This window comes from Astyanax mexicanus, chromosome 5, assembly GCF_023375975.1.
Source record: "Astyanax mexicanus isolate ESR-SI-001 chromosome 5, AstMex3_surface, whole genome shotgun sequence".
NCBI lineage: Eukaryota > Metazoa > Chordata > Actinopteri > Characiformes > Acestrorhamphidae > Astyanax > Astyanax mexicanus.
The window spans coordinates 55053357-55075610 of NC_064412.1; the positions used below are offsets into that span (position 1 = coordinate 55053357).

The 22254-nt window shown below is 37.1% G+C and overlaps 1 protein-coding gene across 1 annotated transcript; it reads left to right on the top strand.

Annotated features, from left to right (window-relative positions):
* The first annotated feature begins 629 nt into the window (after positions 1-629).
* On the top strand, positions 630-21734 carry apcdd1l (adenomatosis polyposis coli down-regulated 1-like). The gene is made up of 4 exons (XM_015604529.3): positions 630-1002; positions 14354-14537; positions 15503-16031; positions 19004-21734. The coding sequence occupies exons 1-4, from the start codon at positions 948-950 to the stop codon at positions 19787-19789; spliced, it is 1554 nt and encodes a 517-aa protein (XP_015460015.3). The 5' UTR covers positions 630-947; the 3' UTR covers positions 19790-21734.
* Positions 21735-22254: the final 520 nt, after the last annotated feature.

Genomic DNA, 22254 nt, shown 5'->3' on the forward strand with positions numbered 1-22254 from the left:
AATCTTACAGCACTTCATATCTTACAGCTTCTCTCTGCTGATAACAATTTTTATGGAGATGCGGATTTCATTTTCCAGCAGGACTTGGCACACTGCCCACACTGCCAAGTACTGATTGGTCTTATATTTATAATATTCTACTTTTCATTGTCTTAAAATAGATCACTCTGTGTGTAATACATCTATATAATAAATACATTTCACATTTTGAACTGAATTACTGAAATAACGTAACTTTTCAATTATATTCTATTTTTGAGATGCACTAGTAGGGTATATATAGTACATTGGGTGGAAATGGATGGGTTGGGTAAAGGCAATAGTATATTATAATACAGTTTGCTGATTGTCAGTTAAATGAAACTTAAAAACATATTAAAAACTACAGTAAAAAAGGCTGTAAAGTACAGTAGCAGCTTTAAATTCATTCATTGTGACTTTTAGTAGATATAGTCATATAGATCACACTAACTGACCCAACTCTGAAACTCATACTACAAGCTCAAGCTCCCCAGAGAGTTACATTTTAGAGGTTATGAGTCTCCTCCTCTTTTCTCTCTCTCTCTCTCTCTCTCTCTTTCTCTCTCAGCCCTTCACTCCTCCTTCTCTCTCACTCACTCTCTCCTCTATCTGCAGCAGATCCAACACTGTACTGCTGTATCTCACACAGACAGAGAGAGAGAGAGAGAGACAGAGAGAGAGAGAGAGACAGAAGAGAGTGGAGGTATATTGACCCCAGCAGACAGAGGAGACTCACTAAACTGGATTATCTATCAGTTACTCTGAGATCACTGAACTCTGGGAGGAGAAGGAGGAGAAGGATGTGTATTGAATGTTCTGCTGATTGACAGGAGCGATTCTAAAGCCTGGACTTTCACTGCTGTCAGATCAGTGTGTGTGTGTGTGTGTGTGTGTGAGTGTGTGTGAGTGTGTGTTAGTCTTTAATAATGTCTGGAGGATCACCTATTCACCTGCTGGAGCTACTCTGGGTGGTGTGTTGTGGTAAGTTGGCCATCACTATTTTTTTTTTATGATTTTGGGAGCATGAATCATTTCTACAGTTCCTAATTATTGTAATTATTGGAAATTGTAAAGAAATGTGAATAAATTGGGGAAAAAATAAGAGACCACTTAAAAATGATGAGTTTCTTTGATTTTACCAAATTGAAAACCTCTGGAATATAATCAAGAGAAAGATGGATGATCACAAACCATCAAACCACCAAACTGAACTGCTTGAATTTTTGCACCAGGAGTAAAGCAGCATAAAGTTATCCAAAAGCAGTGTGTAAGACTGGTGGAGGAAAACATGATGCCAAGATGCATGAAAAAAAAACTGTGATTAAAAACCAACTAGGATTATTCCACCAAATATTGATTTCTGAACTCTTAAAACTTTATGAATATGAACTTGTTTTATTTGCATTATTTGAGGTCTGAAAGCTCTGCATCTTTTTTTGTTATTTCAGCCATTTCTTATTTTCTGCAAATAAATGCTCTAAATGAGAATATTTTTATTTGGAATTTGGGAGAAATGTTGTCTGTAGTTTATAGAATAAAACAACAATGTTCTTTTTACTCAAACATAAACCTATAAATAACAAAATCAGAGAAACTGATTCAGAAACTGAAGTTATCTCTTAATATGAATAGTACATACTTTTAAAAATTAAAATATGTACTTAAATACATAATAAATAAAATACATAATAAATATGTTATTTTGGAACAACTTCTGGCAACCTAAGTATATTTCAGTAGTATTTAAGCCATATTTAAACACAGTATAAAAGCATTAGGTTGTGATTTTGAGTGCTGTTTTCATCTAACTTTTTTCGTAAGTCTTTTTTAAATACACTTGGAGTATATTGAAAATGTACTCCATGAAAATAAGCAAAATTGATGTATTTATACAGTGCAGCTCAATGTATTTGGACCAATAATCCAAATAATTTATACTTTTTTTAATATAAAATGTAAACATTTTGGTATAAATTCAAATATACACCTGTTTAACTGGTTTAATATATGAAACAAACCTTCAACAGTTGTCTGGTTTTAATTATGGTTTAAAAAGCTCCGCTCTCCTGAAGATTTACTGAAAGACGCTGGAGCGGAGCAGGTTGATTACTGATGTGTGAAAGATTGGCTGAGATTACAAAAGCAGCCAAGCAACACACATCATTCACAGAGCAATGCAAACAAGCCTACAGATTATTTTTACAGTGTGAATAAAACTCCTTTGTGCTGCTTCTTTTCTTTCTTTTTTTTTGCACCTCCAGCATGGATCTACAATTAGACAAATGATTAATACTTCTAGTACGATTGCTGGCTGATTGTCAATTAGATGTAAGCAAGATGTTTGGGCTCCAACATTGGTGGGATGTTGAGATCCTATTTAACCTTGGACAGATGTTATGTTAAATTTTATTTGAAAAAAAAAAATGAGATTAAAACCCAATGCTGAACCGACATTATTAATAGAAATAAAGTTATTTTACCACACATCCTTCTGCATCTAACTATGGGTTAACATTAAGAGCTCCAGCACTGAGAGATTTCACACTATGTGGATCTCAACACATGAGGTTTAGCTGGATTTTGGTCACTATATCTCACAACTATGACTAGATTAAAAAAATAAATATATATATATATATATGAAAGTGTGAAAGCCTGATAGACAACATATCATGATGTAAATGATGAACTCTGATGAATTATTGGAGTAATATAATGTTGGTCAGATATAACCAATTTTTATTTCTTCTGGCAGAAATAAAGTGGAAAATGAAAGTAAATATATATGATATATTAAATATTTGGTTAATTATAACATTGCACATTCAGCAATGTGACTATTGTGCATATGTATATTACAGTGGTGACTGTGAAATTATGTATTTTGCAGCCCTACCTCACAACCAAACGTTTGTATTTTATAAGAATTAAAGAAATAGCATGTAATATTTGTATGATGTTGGGTTTTGGTTATTTGAACCCTTCCAATGAAAAACCACATATCAATCAATCATCTTCCCTTTTAAAAAAATATATAATGTTTTATTACAATAAAACGATTACGATATTATGTTAAAATAACTTACTATAGCAAAGAAAAGTGTTTTAAAACAGTTTTTCTCCCAAAACGGGGATGAATGTAAGTTTGATACATGCTTTTTTCGATGAAAGGTCTTATATGCCAATTAAAACCAACAACATATAAATGTACTGATTTAACTTTTGGTCTCTCAACATAACACAACCTGCAATCAACCAGATAACATCTAGTATCTAACATCAAGCGTTAGTGTGCAGCTGGGAGGGTTTTAGAAGTATAGCAGTGAGAGTAGCTTTAGGAAGCGTTATAAATATGATGTGTTGTATTAAGATTTCATGGTTTTATAACAGAACAAAGCAGCCCTGGTTTGGTGAATGAGTGTAAGATGAATTAGACTGCACAGACTGTTTAACATATCAGATTGTGCTTATTAAAAAGTCATTCAGGGCTTGATTAGCTCCTGTTTGTGTGTGTGTGCAGAAAATCTGTTTAACATGTGTTAAACTCACCAAGAACACTTGATTTTCTTTTCAAGCTAATATTGTACCTTTTTATTATACCTCTCAGCACTGTGGTTAGATTACACCAAAAATGTAGTTCTAATATATATTTACAGTCAGTAGACCCTTTTTTATTCTCCTTTCACCTTGTTATTTAATAGTCAGGAGCTATTATTAATATTACTATTATTATTATTTGGGTGATGGTTTGTTATTCTCAGCACTGCAGTGATTAGCAGTGATTAGCATGGTGTTGGTGCATGAGGTGTTATTGTACAATGAGCTGGTATCAGACACAGCAGTGCTGCTGGAGTTTTTGAACACTTTCCATGGCTACATCAGTAGCCCCGGGGTGCTTTCACACCTACCCTATTTAGTCTGGACCCGTCTTGTGCATGTTTAACATATGGCTTTAGGAAATGTTCCACTACTGCAGTTCAATAGTGAGGATTGTGTGAAGGCCAAACTCACACATACGCACTTAATTTTCCATACAGTGTGATTTAACCTAATGGTTTCAGCGTGCAGAAAACACCTCCCCAAAAAAGTAGAGACACTGTGAAAAATGTACATTTTTCATGACATATTAAGCAGAGGAACATTAATATCTGCTTAACATAACATTTAGTTTATTTCTGTGTTGAAGTTTATTATAATATTATGAGATATGAGATTTTAATATCTGAATATATGTTGCACAAAAATATATTATAATGTCAGTTATTTTTCAATATTATGTAGCTTTATTTAAACATGAAGCAGGCCAATTTTACGAATTAAATTATTAATTAATGAATTAAGCAGCCTTACCTTGTTTTATCTGTCTAGTCTAGCAGTTCTTGTAGGAATCTTTCCAAAACAAATTGAGAAACTTGAGACACTGTGTAAAATGGACTGCTCATGAACCCCCAAAAATCAGAATCTCAGAGAAAATTTGAATATTATATAAGACCAATCAGTACTTTTTGCAGTGTGGGCAGTGTGCCAAATCCTGCTGGAAAATGAAATCCGCATATCCGTAAAAGAGTCAGCAGAGGGAAGAAGCATGAAGTGCTGTAAGATTTTGTGGGAAAACAAAACTGCACTGACTTTAGACTTGATAATAAAACACAGTGGATCAACACCAGCAGATGACAGACATGTCTCTCCTAACCATCACTGATTGGTGGAAACTTCACACTAGACCTCGAGCAGCTTGAACTGTGTGTCTCTCCACTCTTCCTCCAGACTCTGATCCCTTAATTTACAAATGAAATGTAAAATTTACTGATGGTCTAGATGATCAATAGATGATTAATAGATGATTTCATTTTCCAGCAGGATTTGGCACACTGCCAAAAGTACCAATTGGCCTTATATAATATTCTAATATTCTGAAACACTGATTTTTGGGTTTTCATTGCCTGTAAACCACATTCATCAACAATTAAAAATAGATCACTCTGTGTGTAATACATCTATATAATATATGAGTTTTACATTTTGAACTGAATAACTAAAATGTAAAAAAAAAGTGACTTTTCAATGATATTAAATTTTTTTGAGATGCACCTATATGTGCTTTATGTTTGATTGCGAATAAATTATGAGTCTATAAGATTTGGAAATCTTATAGGGGTCCTTGTTTGGCGTATTAAAGATGGTAAAGCGGACAATGAGCATAGAAACAGATGGTTTTAATAGTGTTCGATTAGTGTGCATAGAAACAGTTCTTTTGTTTGATCTATTCATCTATACTTTGAAATGCATGTTAAATATTGAATTCTTTAAAATGAGTGTTACAGAATTCAGCAGATCTTGTGTGTAGTGTTAGTAATCTTCAGTAAGCTCCTTCAGAACCTGAACAGCGTTTTTGTTCTCAGCGCTTTTGAAAGCAGCTCAGTGTAAAGGAGGCCACTGTTTCATTGGAGAGCGTGGCCCTGGAACTAATGCCACCATTATAATAATGATTAGAATAACAGAGCAACACCATTTCTGAGCCTTTTCTTTCATATAGCAGTTAGTGGCTGTTTTTCCTCCGCAGCTTCCAGTCGTTTATGATTAAAGTGATAAAGGAGAGCAAGGCCTCGTTTCTGTCGCTGTTAAACTGCTGAAAAATAGACCCCAGCAATTAGAAAGCCCCCTCCGGTCAACGCGTCTCGTCATTTGGTATAATTAATCTTCCGGTTATGTGCAGTTTCACTGTGCGTGTGCGGTCAAATGCAAAAGTTTGGACACCCTTGACTGACTGAATTAATCAAACAAGTATCTGGTCAGGGTGGAACTTGTTGACGAGCATTTAACTACAAAAAAATTAGGTATATATTTCTCCCACAATTGATTTTAGGAGATTTTCTGATAGTAAGAATTGTATTTATATTGTACCTTGCAAATAAAAGAAAAATGACCTTTGATTTTTGTCCAGAATTAAATATATATTCACATGCATATTTTCAAATCCAGGCCACCCTCAATCAAATTATAACCTCAAATCAAAAAAAGCTCTGACAGTATCGAAACAATAAAGAAATGCAGTGTTTCTCACAGTTACTTTCAACTTTTCATTTTAATTGTTACTATGCATCCATTCTTCTTTAATTTCAGCCCTGAAACACAATCCAACAAAAGTTGAATAAAGAAATTAAACACAAAACATCTAAGGCCTTATTTTAGCACTGTTAGCAAGTATCAGTGTGTCTTTACTATCGTAACGACAGGAAAAGTACACCTTACGTAGCTAAAAATGCATTAAAGCATGTACTATTTCTCTTAATTAATCATGGGTGTGGTTAATTGTGGGCGTAACGTGAAATAAACCAATCAGCGTGTCACTTGCTCGTCATTTCTCTTAAAGAGCCAGGTGCATTTTGACTTTGGCAGATTGCTATTTTAACGGTGCAGCAACCTGGACGTGTCCAACACTTCTCAGCAGATAAATCTGATCTGCTAATTCATGCTGTGAATGTGTACGAGCAGATCGTTTAATACTAGTAGTTTAATTCTATTTTGTATTGTGGCACCTGTTCTGCTGCAATATGCTGCTTTATGTGTGCATGCTATTCTCTGCCAAGATAGTGATGAACACCTAAATGTTGATGTCTGCCTAGGCTTTTTTTAGACAGTGGAGCACCAGTGTTTTCTGTTGCTAAGATACAGAGCAATACACCAGAAATGTACCTGAACACACCAAATTTTCAGACCACCACACCCATCAGTGTAGATATATTCAGAAGCTCTGTTGCTATTTAAACAAGGCAGATGCAAGGCGTAAAAAATAAACTGTTGGTGAGGTGTAAGATAGCAATGAGCATCATTTTTTTTTTTTACTTTTTGATTAATAATGCATGTCGTCGCTGTCCAATGAAAAACAAGTATCTCCATATTTGTCGATTTTTAGTTTACTACCTAATTTGAAAAGACAAACTGCCTCAATTTATTTATAAACCAACCAATAGAAATGAATTGAAAGTTTAGAGAATTTTTTCTCTCTCCTGTAAAGTTGCTGTTTTGTAGATACTTGTTTTTCATTGGACGGCGATCAGGTGCTACTCATTTCCACAGGACTGATAGTTTTAGTTTAGAGAGTGATAATATGACCTCTGCTGTACAGAAACTCACATGTATTTTTAAGCAGTACATTTTAGCAGTATATATATATATATATACACACATATTCCAGTTATTTGCTCATCTTCTAAAGCTGAAGAATTAGAACAATGAATCTGGCCCTTAACTACAAGTTTAATGTTCTGCAAAATACTAAAACATGACTGATTCTGTATTACAGTTGGCAGGACCTCTGTGTCACCGCCTGATTTAAAGGAGAACAACTTTACAAGAGAGCAAAAATCCACAACACTGAGAAAAAGCAGCCGAGGAGTCCAGTATTAACACAGAACTCCCATCATAACTCTCCTCCCCATCACACCAGCGGCCAAACAACATCTCAGCAAACCTTCAGCAATTTTCTCTTCCCATAATTCACAGCTACGAATCATTTGAAAGGATCTGTGCGCTGTGATGTTCGCTGTGCGTAAAAGTGCCAGAGTATATCAAGGGGAGAAAAGGTCTGTCAAACATGATTAGTCTGACGACAGAGCGAACTGCAGGCCCAGGACCCAGTTCCACACAGAGAGGATTAAATATGAATTGCACAATCATCTCCAGACGGAAACATCAACAGACCATCACCTCACTATCCACCCTGTTAAACGTGCGAGGAGAAGTCGACGTATGGTAGAGTCTGTATGAATAACTCAGTAATCCAGCGTTCTTTCACCTAATCTCTGTTTAATCTGCTGAACATTCTCTAAAATAAAGGTGGTAAAGGCGGAGTAATACTAAAGGTTAACAAATTTCCAGATACTGTAAATATTCTATAGAATTAACGTCGTTTTTTTTTTACTTTAGAATCTAGCTAAGAACCATTTTTATAGGCATTCGTGTTTTTATGGTTTGAGGTATTTCCTTTCGATTTTTTTTATTTAGTGTTTAATCGGTTTCAAATTAAATGCTATGTACAGTGAATACAAAAATGTTTAAAACCTTACAGAACTCAATCAAGAAGTCAATCAAATGTGAAATTTTTACAGTCCTGTTACACATTCTGTGTACTGAGCAACTCTTTTCCTTAATAGCACAAAAGTCTCATACTCAGATCATACTTATGTAAAAGTATGGAATTTTACCTTCAGAAATCACTATCTGTCCCTAAAACTCATGCGAGGACTTAAAAAATGCTCTGTTTCTAACGCTTCAGTGTCAGATACCACACCACCTCCAGAGGTTATACAGAGTTCAGGACTTCACAGGTCAGATTTGTTGTGAAGGAATAAGAGGGATATACTATGCATTAGGAATGTTGTGCCTAAGAACGTCGCAATACTGTGATTAATGGAACAGATCGTGATCGTGTTCTAAAATTAAAATTTAAGGGAAACTTTCATAGTAAAAAAAAACATATGCATAAAATGCATGGAAAATTAGGGATGCCACAATATTGTATTTATTTATTCATGTATTTGTGCTTTAAAGGCTGAAAACTTAATAACTAACATGGTTTAATGCAGGTTTTCATTATTATTGCTATTTTTTTCCACCAATGCATAAATGAAAAAAAATTGTTTTGTTTTCCAATAAAATGTTGGTTACAAAACTAAAATTTTAAATACTAATTAAACACTGTACTTTTTAAACAAAATTGCTGTTTGCGATTTGATTGCATCACCAAAAATGTCACTGTTCGGTATACATTATTTAGTGTTATCATTTATTTGGTCGAATACCAAAAGTGCTTTTTTGTCATTTTCAGCTAAATAATTACAGTTACTTAATATGTTGTTCAACCCTAAAAATAACTTTGTATTAATCAGAACAGAAGACAGATTAGGCCTACAACACTGCTTTCTAGTGATAAAGGGAAGTTGGGTAATTGGCCTTGTAATTTGGGAAGAAAATGGGATAAAAATTTTAAATAAAATAAAAAACACTGCTCTTTAGTGTTAAACCCAACACAAAATGAAAATTCTATACATTTTGCACATAATTTTATTATTTTATTATTATAGTAATAATTATCAATCAATACTGTGGTTTTGAGAATCGAAACAGGATCACAAAACATAATATTGCAATAGTCCAATATAAGGATATTTTCCATGCGTTTGAATTTGTGGAATCTACAACTGTTGCAATGGGAGGGAGAGGAAGAGAGAAAGAGAGAAAGAGAGAGAGATGAAGAGAGAGAGAGAGAGAGAGAGAGAGAGAGAGAGAGAGAGAGAGAGAGAGAGAGACAGAGGCAAACTGTGTGTAAAGCACAGGAATCTGATCTATTTGAAGTAAATGAGGTGTAAACATTTTGTCATCAAGAAGCTGAAATCCAGAGGGAAGCAGGTGAAGGGCTGCTGGGAGAAAGGTTACAGTAAAAAGACAAAAAAAACACCTGCACACTTCATCTAAAAGCTCCCATTTAAAACCACATTACAAGACGTCTTATTTCTTTTTACAAAATTCAGGGGATCAAAGAATGTTAAGTGCCTGCAGAACTGTGGTAATGGGACATCCCATTCATTTGGCACCCATTGGCAGACCTCAATCACTAGTATCACTCATAAGTAAAGGGTGGGACAATATATTGATATTGTGTTTTATTGTATCATCACTCTCGTATCGTATCATATCGTCATGTGGCATCAAACGTCTAACTAGACTAAAGTTACTGCTTCATAGCTCCATGTGGTGGCGCTATAATTAAACGAATAGGGTAAACCTGCAATGAAGAATATTGGTTGTGAAATTCTGTAAAATTTACATTAATAAATCCATAATTCCTGGTATTCCCATTCATTCAATGAAAATGAAGCCAAAATCGCCATGTTGGTGATCCTGAAACCCGAGTCTGCGCAGTAGAGACCAGAGGAGGTAGAAAGACTGTGGAGAGACAGCCTACTCATTTAAATAACCCCGCCCCTGAGGGCTGCCTCGAGGTCACAGGCTGCAGAGCGGAGCAGGGCGGAGCTGACAGTCTGTTATTGGTCCCGCCCATAACCAGCCCTTTTACAATAACCACACCTTTTTGAATAGAGCTGAACAACGTTTTAAAAAATGAATTCTGTGGGGATATAAAAATATTAAATAATGGAGGTATAATCACAGTATATTAGAAAAAAACGTGATTGAAAGTTGTCTGTTTTGCTATGGGGATGGGTGGGGTTACACAGCTTTCTGAAAACGAACAGCAGGGGGCGTCCGACCTGTGGTGGCTTCACTTTTGAGAGACGATGCTCTGTGCAGCTATACACAGTTTATGGTATCTACTAACCAGAGAAGCTTTCTACTAGAAGATTGCTGTGAGGATTTGATTGCATACTTCACCTTTACCACCCCCAACTTCCCAACTGAAGTACTGGATGGAGCGCCATCCTTCTAGAGAACACTGTTACACTGCTCCAGTACCGGGGGGAGTTATACCCCTTTAGCTCACACCTTTTATTAGGTGCCAATAAGTTTATCTGTTACATGTTTATCTGCTCCAGAGATTTCTAATCCACTGGCACTTCTTCTCTACTTCTCTACACTGATGAAACAAGCTGAGTCAAAACCGCAGTCGTAAACAAAATCAGATAAATAAGCACAATTTCCTCTCTGAATCCTCTGCGACTGTTTAACTCAGTGTGGATGAATGGCTGCAGTGTGAGTCAGTGTGAGTGCGGCTGCAGTGAGTGTGGGTGGATTTAGGTACAGGCAGGTTACTTTGGCAGTAAATCAGAAGCACCTCAGGCCGGCCCAGACACACTCACAGAGAGACATGACAGACAGAGAGAAGCCTGTGTGTGCCTGTGTGTGTGTGTGTGTGTGTGTGTGTGTGTGTGTGTGTAGGTGGGTGTGTGACAGACAGAGAGCACACATCCTTCCATGACCATCTGTATTGGTTATCATGCTGTAGTGATGATCACACAGTACGTACAAAAATATGCGTTTTCAGGGGGGCTTAAGAATATTCTAATTTAAAGCTGAGTTTTGGGATTTGGCCGATTTAGGGCCCTCTCCGGTAAGAATGTGTAATTGCACCAAGAATGCGGAAGTATCATTTTCAACTGGGTGGGTGTGATGCGGTCTCCTTTCAGAGCGGATGAATCCGATTCCAGGTTATCTTCAGTCAGAACATTTGTTTTTACTATGAGTGAATGAGCTACTTTCCTCTTCTGAAGTCTCCATTGCTCCACCAGCCGCTCGCGTTCAGTAAAACTGAGCCAGATCCTCTTTTAGAGGCTGTACTTCTGACTTAAGTGTGTAAAAACGTGTTACGTGTCCAGAGCTGTTTTATAAAGAAGAATGGGCAAAAATCTTAGTCTCTAGATGCGCAAAGCTGGTAGAGACAAAGCCCAAAGCACTTACAGTCGTAATTGCAGCGAATAGTTGCTCTACTAAGTATTGATATAGGGGGGCTGAATACTTTTGTATGTCATAATTTTCAAAAAAAAAATTATAAAAAAAAATCATTCCACTTCACAATTATGCAATACTTTGTGTTGGTCTGTAACTTAAAATCTCAATAAAATACATTACGTTAAGTTTGTGGGAAAAGTTCAAGGGGTATGAATACAATGAAGAGTAAAAAAATGCTTTTGGGAAAGACTCACAAAATTGGCAATCTTAAAGTTACATCATTCTTAAAATTGTTCACTTTTTTCAGATTTCTCTAAAGTGAAATTATTATCGGGAAATTCGCCCCAGATCAAAATTTCTTTGCAATTACATCAATTCAAAGTAATTTTCTTGTCATCACTTATGAACATCATCTACAGTTGAGGAACTGATATAAAATGATATACAACTGGCCTGATGAAAAAGACAAATTTGTCAGCTATGAACACTGAAAACACTGAGAAACCTGTAATAAGATGAAAAACCCGTACCTGTCTGTCTGTACATCTCATTATATTTACAGTAAGCATCTCACTCTTCTCAAGTTCCAGAAATCTCCTGAAGCGCTGCAGAGACTGGATCACTCCCAAACATCATAAGGAAATCATTTCCACATTTAGGGAACAAACAGCTGGCGGCTCTGTCTGTCATGCTCAATAAATGCTCTATAATTATCCAGTCAGAACAGTTTAACAGGAATGTACAGGGAACAGAGCTGTTCTTTTCATCTGTTTCTCTCAGTTCTTTTCTCGTCTCTAAGCTATATTTCTTTTATTTGAGAACTGACACTATCTAAAGTTCCGTCCTCCTGGTTCTGCAGGGTGAGCGGATAAAAAAATATATATAATCTGCTGTGAATTAAACTAGTATTGTCGCTTGGGGTGTTTTTCCATTTTCAGTCAGCATTTAATTTACATAAACCTTTCTTAGTGTTAAGCCACCTGGAGGAGACAGAATGTAACTGCATTATTATTATTTAAAGGTCTCATTCCATTTTTTTTTCATTCATTTTAAAATATCAAGTTGTAGTCTCTAGTATGAGTGAATTCCATGTTAGCCATTTTTGGAGTTTCTGTAGTTTCGTTATTTCACTGAATTAGAGGTCGTTGAAGAAAGACTGGATTTCCGCTCTTGTTCATGAATATTCATGCATGCAAATATACCACTGAAATAATGTCGAAGCTATTGGTGTCTATAGGGATTGAGTATGCTCACAAAGGCTTTACAACATCCAGGATTAGGGCGGTTTCACACCCGCACTATTTGGTCAGGCTAAAACGGACTCTGGTTAACTTGAACCTTTAGTGCAGTACAATATTTACTTTGTATATTTATATTTACTCCCATGCCAGTTAGCTCTGACCAATCAGAGGAGACAATGTGCTCGCTTGGTTTATTGGTGGGCATTTTGGTGCGTTTAGGTTTATGCCTGTGTGAAAACAAACCAAACAGAGGGAGAAACTCTCCAAATAACCAAATTCATCAACTGGTCCGGACCATAGAAACCAACTACAGGTGTGAAAATGCCCAATCCAGATTGTACGTGTAGTTCTGCCTATAGTTCATTTTAGGACGGTGAGGCTTCTGTTCAACAGCAAACCCCACTCTGAGATGAGACTGAAACCAGAGCACAGCTTAAACCCAGCCTCTCTCAACCTGTCCGTCTCCTCCAACATATATCTCACATGCTTCCTACTCTACGACAGCTCTGTGGTCAGGCCTACACGCAGGAGATTTACTGACCAAACAGAGATGACTGCTCGCATGCTGACTGATTTCACTCACTGGAACAGTATTTGCTTTTTCGCTTGGAAAAAAAAGGTCAAATGACGAGAAAAGAAATAAGATATATTTGCTAGCTGACTCCACGTTTCCCTTCCGCTGCCGTTAAAAGACGCATAAAAAGGGGATATGTGAGTTACAGATGCTGCGTGATTGAAGTGACAAGCCAAACCTCTGGCCCACCGCACCCTCCCCAAACCCCCCGCCGCATGTGGTCAGAGTGGGATTCAGATCTATATATGGCCTTAATCGTTCCCATCATTTCTCATTACTTGGAAAATTACCGAAATGTGAAACCCTTTGGAACTGTGTACATCTGAGCTGGAGTCCTGGTTTAAACTGTAAAAGAGCTTGGGGTGAAAATTCTCCTCCTGGGGCTTTTAATTGCTGGGGGTGTTGGCCAGAAATGAAGGCTTTGATTTTGAGTTTAATTCAGCAGAAAGGCGTGGCGTGACTCGCTATAAAGATCAGAGTTAAAGCTTAGAACAGGGTTTCTTAATGCTGGTCCTGGAGGCACCCTTCTCTGCACATTTTAGCGATTTCCCTGCTTTATCACCAGGCATTCCACCCTGCAGAAAAGTATTTTATTGGATGAGAAAGAATGCAAGCATCTCAAAAATAAAAAATTAATCTCAAAACCTTTTTATATACATTATATACATATTACAGTTTTATTGTCACTAGTTTCAAAGCTTCTGTCGTTGACCTGTAGAATCAAACAGAACTGATGCACTATGAAAGAGTGCCCCCCATTAGAGAACGCTGATTGGTCTACTGAGCTCAAAGAGAGACCAATCAGTATCCTTTTTTGGCCTTGATGCATCTTTTAGTTACTCTCTTTGATTTTTGCTCTTTTGTTCCAAAATAAATCACCGTTTTCTGGAGTCTCTGATTATTTTTATTAAAATATTGTGGCATTAGTGTTCATTAAAGTAGCATATATCCCTATTTTAAAGTTACAAGAAAGTGAACTATTAGAAATAAGATTATTTTTAGACTGATAAAACACACACACTAATTTCAAAAAACCCTTTCTGCACAACTGAATTTTAACCAGAACCAGAAAAGTTCCATAAATGCATCATTTCTCCCCTTATTGTAACAGCTGGGTGTGTGAGAGGCAACAACCTATGGGAAGTGCCATCCAGACACATCCCTTCACCTGCAAACATCACATCCAAGCTTCTCTGGGAGCCACAGTGTCAAACCCACCTACGCCACCTGCAGGATGGGTCCAGAACCACAGCCACCATACCACCACAGCTGGATGGCCACTGGGTCTCATCCAGGTAAAAATGTGAAATGTTCAAAAGAGTAAAATATTTGTTTTTAATTGTGCTGCTTTTATATGCAAAAACTAGAATATAATGATGCTGATTTATTTTTTTATTGTGGATAGTGCATCAGCAAAGTGCCAACTGTTTCTGTAAAGTTTTATAACCCAAATAAAATACATGGCTGCAATATTTTATGTCAAGTTAATTAACATTCCTATTATTATAGCATATTAATATAGTATAAAAGGTAATATTACTCATATCAGAATACATTTTCTACACTCAAAAGTTTTATGTTGGCAAATTTTACAAATTGTACAGTAGTTGAACCCTAGTTGAGGCCAAGCCAACTATTCCGCACATGCTCAGTTTGACTCTTTAGTTAAACAGGGTTTACTGAGCAAATCTGCAAGGGTTTTCACCTGATGTTGATCACACTATTTGCATATTGCATATAGTGTGTCCTCCCATCTCTCGCTCACCATCAGTGTGTAGTCATTCCTCACAGGCTATCATCATATGAGTTTGATTTATGTAAAATGTGATTGACACAAGTTAATTGTTTGAGTTGAACCTACAAAACACATTTTATAGAACCTAAATGAAGCCAACTAACAAACAAAAGTGAATTTTTAAGTTGGTGAGACTTAATATTTAAAGTTTTTATACATATGAAAAATGAATTATCAGAACTAAAGATTTCTCTCTGCTGTTTTTATCAAAACTTAAAAGTAAAAGTTGGCCTCAAAACTCAAAATTTTGAGTTTTAGTACAATAAGTTGTCTTAAAATTAAAAGAGCTTTGTCAACTTTTTGATTTTTACAGTGTACTGTGGTCTAACACTGCTCTGTTGTGGTTTTCTGTCCTGTGGAGTCCTGATTAGTGTAAAGCAGAGTGAAAGGAGAATAATAAACCATGCAGAGAAAAAGATATAAGATTATAATCTGGAATATTATTAATATTTTTTTTCTGTGAAGGTGTGAAGTGAGGCCTGGCCCAGAGTTCCTCACTCGTTCCTACACCTTTGACCCGAGTCCAGCGCGGCAGTTTAAAGCCCTCCAGCACTACTACTCTGACAGTGACTGCCACGTCCCGGCCTACTCTCTACTGATCCAGGGCAGAGTGCGACTGCGCCAGGCCTCCTGGATCACACCTGGAGCGACCGAGGCAGAACACAGCCTTCATAAAGTGACTTTAATCATTCACAACCAGAGAACTGCCCATCGTCTCGCCGTCCACCTGCCCTCTTCCTGCCTGGGTCCTGATCCTGGAGCTCCCGTCGCTCCTCACCGTCTGTATGAGCTCTATAATATAAAGGCTGGGAGGGACTGCCTGGGATCTCTGCATGTTTCTATGATGGAGCTGGAGCTGCTGAGGATCGAGACCAGGAATCATCCTCACAATCGACCAACCAAAGAGCTCTTCCTCGGGGACGTCCACACAGACTGGAGCCAGAGAGTTCACTACAGACCAACGGGGTACCAGGAACCTTTACAGAACATCATGGTAAGATCATTTATTTGCACTTTTTTTTTAAATATCACTATCGATAGTTGGGTTGGAATGGATATAACCAATTAAAATACACTTTTTTAATTGATTCTAAGTTGCTTTTTTGCTTTTTTGCCATACTGAGATTATTCCTATTATCAACAAACTAACTTTAATATCGAACAACATAACCTAACCTGAGTAAATAAAAACGGCCCTTTTTAAATGGTAATTTTATTTCTTAAAGTACAAAAAAAACTATCCAAACCAATTTAGCCCTATGTGAAAAAGTGTGTTCGGCTGTATAAGCAGCTAAAATGCATTAATTAGAGCCACTTTTATATGTGGTACTTAATCAAATATATATATATAAATTTATAGTGGTGTGACTTATTAAGAACAGACAGATCAGAATTCATGCAACATTTAAGTCAATCCCACTCAACAGCTGTCATAAATGTACATTTAGGAGACGAGAAAAGAGAGGACAGCAAAATGATATAAGCGTCGGTAATGATAAACAATTAGAACTATGGCAAGACAAAAAGAGTAGTCAAAAATACAAAAATAGGTCGGTAATAAAAGAACAATAAATAAAAGAAATCCAGGCAACGAAGAACAGAAACAGGGGGGTGTTTATATTAACAGGACCAGGTGTGGGTAATCAGAAGCTCGGCGAGTTAGAACGCCGAAGCGTCACGTGATCAGCAATGTCTGGGAGGTCTAGTGTATTTCATGTGTGTAATACATTAAATTCAATGTCAGGACTGACCTTTATAAACATTTATCAATTTTAGTGTGTAACAATCATTTGTGATTCCTATAATAATCAATACATTATAAAGGTTTTCCAATAAAGGGGGTCCAAGCTTAAGGTTTTTTGTGATGGTTCTCCCAATCTTCCAACCTTAACATCAGAAAAAATACTGTGGATCGATTTCAAAATGGCAGTGAAGCAGGGAATCCAATAATCTTACAGAACTAGATGTTTTTGGCTTGGAATATCAGGGAAAATTCCAAAAACAAGAATGGAAAGACCTTTACAAACGTTTACAAGCTGTGCTACTTGCCAGAGGGGGTGTACTGTACTGTTCTGATCATGCAGAGTGTCCAGATTTTTGCTTTAACGTCTGTTTTTTCTGTGTAAATTTGACCCGAACTGTGAGCAGATATTTATCTTACATAAGGAGAGCACTGATCTATTTAGCCAATGCAAAGTGCCCACATGTTCACAACTCCTGCTTAAGTTGTGGCATTTTTATACCTTTTTGCGGTGAAGGTTAAACAAGCCTGACGTTTTTTATTTCTTTTGCTAAAATACCCAACATTACATATCGGAAAAAGTACATAAAACTTTAGGAGTATATTTAAAATCAAGAAGATGGCAATCGTATATGACTATTTCAGGCCTGCCATGTTTCAAGGACATAAATTTGGGTTTCTTTACTGTTCCAGTCTGGTCTTTATTACACACACTTTAATAGAAGTGTGTCATGCCTCAATCAAATGGGGTTCCTGATTACCTCAGGAAAAAAAAGAGTATTCTCCATCACCAGATGGAAAAGGTTACAAAATCACTTCTAAAAAGTTTGGTCTCCATCCAGTTCACATTAAAGCAGATATTACGACAATATTACAGTCCCAAGAAAAAAAACAGGGTAATAGCTAAAAACTGAAGTCCTCTCATGTATTAAAGTCATCATTAAACAGGAATGATTGGTATGGCAGGATAACAAGAAGGAAGCTACTGCTCTCCAAAAAGAACACTACTGTCGCTGCTCTGAAGTTTCCCCAAAAACACAAAGATAAGCCAGAGGATTACTGACAGACTGTTTTGTGGAGGAATAAATCCAAAACTGATATTTTTGTATATATATATATATAGTATATAAACGTTACACTTGCTAGATGAGCGTTATTGTATTCTAAGGTGATCGCTATGGTATCCTAAGCAGTTGTGTTGATGCTAGATGGTTGCTATGCTGTTGCTAGGTAGTGGTTATAATGGTATCTCAGGTGGTTGCTATTGCAAGAGTTTACTATAGTATTCTAGGAGTTGCTATGGTGTTTTAAGGCAGTTGCTTTGGGCTTATTATACTGCATGGTCATTGCTATGGTGTTCCATGTGGTTGCTTTGATGCTGCTATATGGCTACTATAATGCTATAGTACTATAGGTATTCTAGGTGTTGCTATGGTGTTTATAGGTAGTTGATACGGTATTCCAGGTGGTTGCCATGGTGCTGCTGAGTGCTTAATAGATGGAGCCTTATTGTGTTGCAGGGTAGTTGCTACAGTGTTCTAGGTGGTTGGTATGGTGTTGCTTAGTGTTTGGCAGACAGAGGCTTATTGTACTGCATGGAGATTGCTATGGTACCATGTTGCTAGGTGGCTACTATAATGCCACTAAGAGTTTACTATGTTATTCTAGGTGTTGCTATGGTGTGTATAGGTGGTTGCCATGGTGATGGTAAGTTCTTTCAAGATGGAGCCTTATAGTATTGCAGGGTAGTTGCTATGTGTTGCTCAGTGCTCAGCCAAATAGAGGCTAATTGTATTGCATGGTGATTGCTATGGTATTCCATGTGTTTGCAATGATGTTGCTTGGTGGCTACTAGAATGCTACTAAGAGTTTGGTATGGTATTCTAGGTGGTAGCTATGGTGTTGCTACTTACTTGCATGACAGTTGACGATTCTTACACTGCACCGCTATTGTGTATTTAAACTTTACATGATATTGCCAATTGGTTACTATTCATTTCTGATAGAGCCTTATAATTAAATATTAAAGAAAACAAACAAAAAAGAGCATACAATTCCATATATTACTAAATATACATAGTATAACATGTAATATTACTACTGTTTTTTATGAAATTGTTGTATACATAATAACAGAATATACAATATCTTACTAATTTGTTAAGTTACTCCATACTTATGAATACTAGCGAGGGTTAAAATGATTTATTTCTCTTTCTCTACAGCATCATATTCACCCGTGCCCAGTGTGTGCCCTGGTCTACCGCTCCTCCCTACATCACCCTCCCGTTTTACCTCCATCCTCAGCCGTTCCTCTGAACTTAAACGGACACTGGGTGAGCCAGCGCTGTGAAGCTCGTCCGGCTGTGCTCTTCCTCACCCGACTCTTCATCTTCAGAGAGGAGCACCGCAGCTGGGAGGGCACCTACGCCCACTACTCCGACCCCATGTGCCAACAGCGCACCTTCACCCTCAGGGCACAGGGTCATTACGCACAGGTGGAGTCTTCTGCTAAAGTGAAAGGAGCTGCTGAGCTGCTCTTCAAAGTGACACAGGCTAAAGTGACTGTGTTTGAGAGAACGCTGCTGCGGGCGCTGAACTCCTCGGAGGATGGAGGCTGTGGGCGGGCAGGAGGGTGGCAGCTGGGGGTGGAGCAGGACATCACATGGACAGCGGGCTGCAGAGTGCTGGGCATTTCACTCCCACACAAAGAATACGAGCTGTTTAAAATGGAGAAGAATCACAAAGGCAGAGCTTTGCTGTTTATTGGAGAAAGGCCTACAGATGGGGGCAGCCCTGATCGACCAATGAGAAGGCCTACATCCTTTCAGACTCCCATGATTCAATGCAGTGCCAGGGCACCGGTACCACCACGCTACAGTGCTCACAGTACAATACAGAGGCTAGAAATGAACTCAGCATGTTCACAGCACTCAGTCTTTGGCATTTTGTCGCTGTCTCTACTAAATCTGTGGTTGTGCTACATACATCATGTATACATTTTGTGTTAAATTGATGAAATACAGTGGTTGGACAATGAAAATGAAACACCTGTCATCATTTTAGTGTGGGAGGTTTCATGGCTAAATTGGAGCAACCTGGTGGCGAATCTTCATTAATTGCACATTATTACACCAGTAAGAGCAGTACGAGTGTGAAGGTTCAATTAGCAGGGTAAGAGCACAGTTTTGCTCAAAATATCGCAATGCACACAACATTATGGGCAACATACCAGAGTTCAAAAGAGGACAAATTGTCGGTGCACGTCTTGCTGGAGCATCTGTGACCAAGACAGCAAGTATTTGTGATGCATCAAGAGCCACGGTATCCAGGGTAATGTCAGCATACCACCAAGAAGGACCAACCACATCCAACAGGATTAACTGTGGACGCTGTAAGAGGAAGCTGTCTGAAAGGGATGTTCGGGTGCTAACCCGGATTGTCTCTAAAAAAACATAAAACCACGGCTGAACAAATCACGACAGAATTCAATGTGCACCTCAACTCTCCTGTTTCCACCAGAACTGTCCGTCACCACAATCAATTATTGTGCTCTAAAACCAGGTGTTTCAGTTTCATTGTCCAACCCCTGTAGTGACTCATGTAACACTACTTTAATTTGCATAATAATCACACAGTATTCCTGACACAGTAGCTGACAGCTTCTCTAGATCCTATTACTAATAGAATCCGACTCCCTGGACTAGAAAAATACAAACAATTTGGCACCAGATGTGAAAAAGAGGGGTACAGTAAAGTAGTATTGAGCTGTGGAACAGGGGAACTGCGTTCTCTGGAATGATGGGGCTCCATCCAGTAATTCTGGGATGAGTTTCACCTTTTGTTGTTAAGTATAAAACTCCACATGTGTTCATTCATAGTTTTGATGCTTCAGTGAGAATCTACAATGTAAATAGTCATGAAAATAAAGAAAACGCGTTGAAAAAGAGAAGGTGTGTCCAAACTTTTTGGCCTGTACTGTATGTCAGGAAACGTTATGTTATATAGGTGCTAAAACACTCCTTATGTAGAACACATACAACTTGTTTAAAGCTGTGTAAATATGGTGCTACTTTATTTTTAAGTGAGAAGTGGGATTTATGATATAATATGTTTCATGAAAGTGTATATATTGATCCTTCCAGTTATCAGTTATGTAACATTAGCTGAATATGTTTGTCATTTAAACAGATTTTTTGTAACATAGAGAAATGATGCATACATGATACACATTATTATATTTTCTTATATTGACAATAAAGGACCAATTGATAACATTCCAGAAATTAAAGGTGCTGTATATGATATGATGGAGAACAACTGTTAATATTTTATATTTATCTTTCCCATCAGTGGCCCTTTAAAAGCATCCTCCCAAATCCAAAAACAAGTGAAACCCCCTAGCATGATCAACATTCACATTTTCAGGTTTTCAAAGCAGTAAATTTTAATCACAAAAACAAGATAAATATATACTACACCTGAGACAACAAACAGATAGGGCTACAAAGACTGAAAACAGAAAGAAACCAGGACAAGGAACAAACAGATCAAACTAACAGACATGTAATATGTACAACAACTGACAAGGGATACTAAACAAAGGGGCTCTAAATACAGGCAGGAAACAGAAACAGGAAACAGGATACACCTGGGGGTAGGTAACGAGGGGACGGGGTTCCAAAATGATTTTATTTTAACTTACAGAGCTTACAGGCTGCGTATGAACACTGTTTTTTATTCAGTGATAAAAAACTGAAAAAAGAATAGAGATCTTAAGAAAACATTTATTGGATTAAAATTGTAAACAGCACCTTTAATGCAAACTCAATTTCAATGTATGTTCTTTATTGTAATGTAATTTATTTATATTACCTCATGTTTTGGGTCATTTACATCCATCAAATTGCTTCCTGCATGTATGTAACTTTCTCAGAATAAAGCCATGTTATCTAAGTTGTATTTTTATTTTTCTCTTATTTTGTGGACTATAAGAAGATTGACATAATCTGAGAAAACAAGGCACGTGTAGACACATTTCATTACAGGTTTTCCAGACTGACATTTTGCTTCCTCTGGAACTGAAGCTGCATGTATTTTTCACATATTTATTTTCACATTTTTATGTTTTTTTTATGCCATATTCAGAACTTAAATAAAATAAAATTTTGTTATTTGAGTAACTTCAAAACTATATACACAGGGTAAATTTGCCTAAAATTTAAGACTATCAATGTTAATTACACATTTACAGATTTTTGCATATAGGCTCCCCAACAGTCGGGAAGTGTAATCTGTGCTTTCAGCTCCCCCTACAGGACACACTGTGTACAGCATTTGTTCACAAGCATGTGAAAAAGAGAGAAAGAGAAATCCAATCCCCTCATGTGCATATTCATGAAGCGCATGCAAAACAGAGTGTTCTGATTGGCCAGTTTTCTGCAAAGAGTCTGTGTGAGTCAGCCAATCAGTGTTT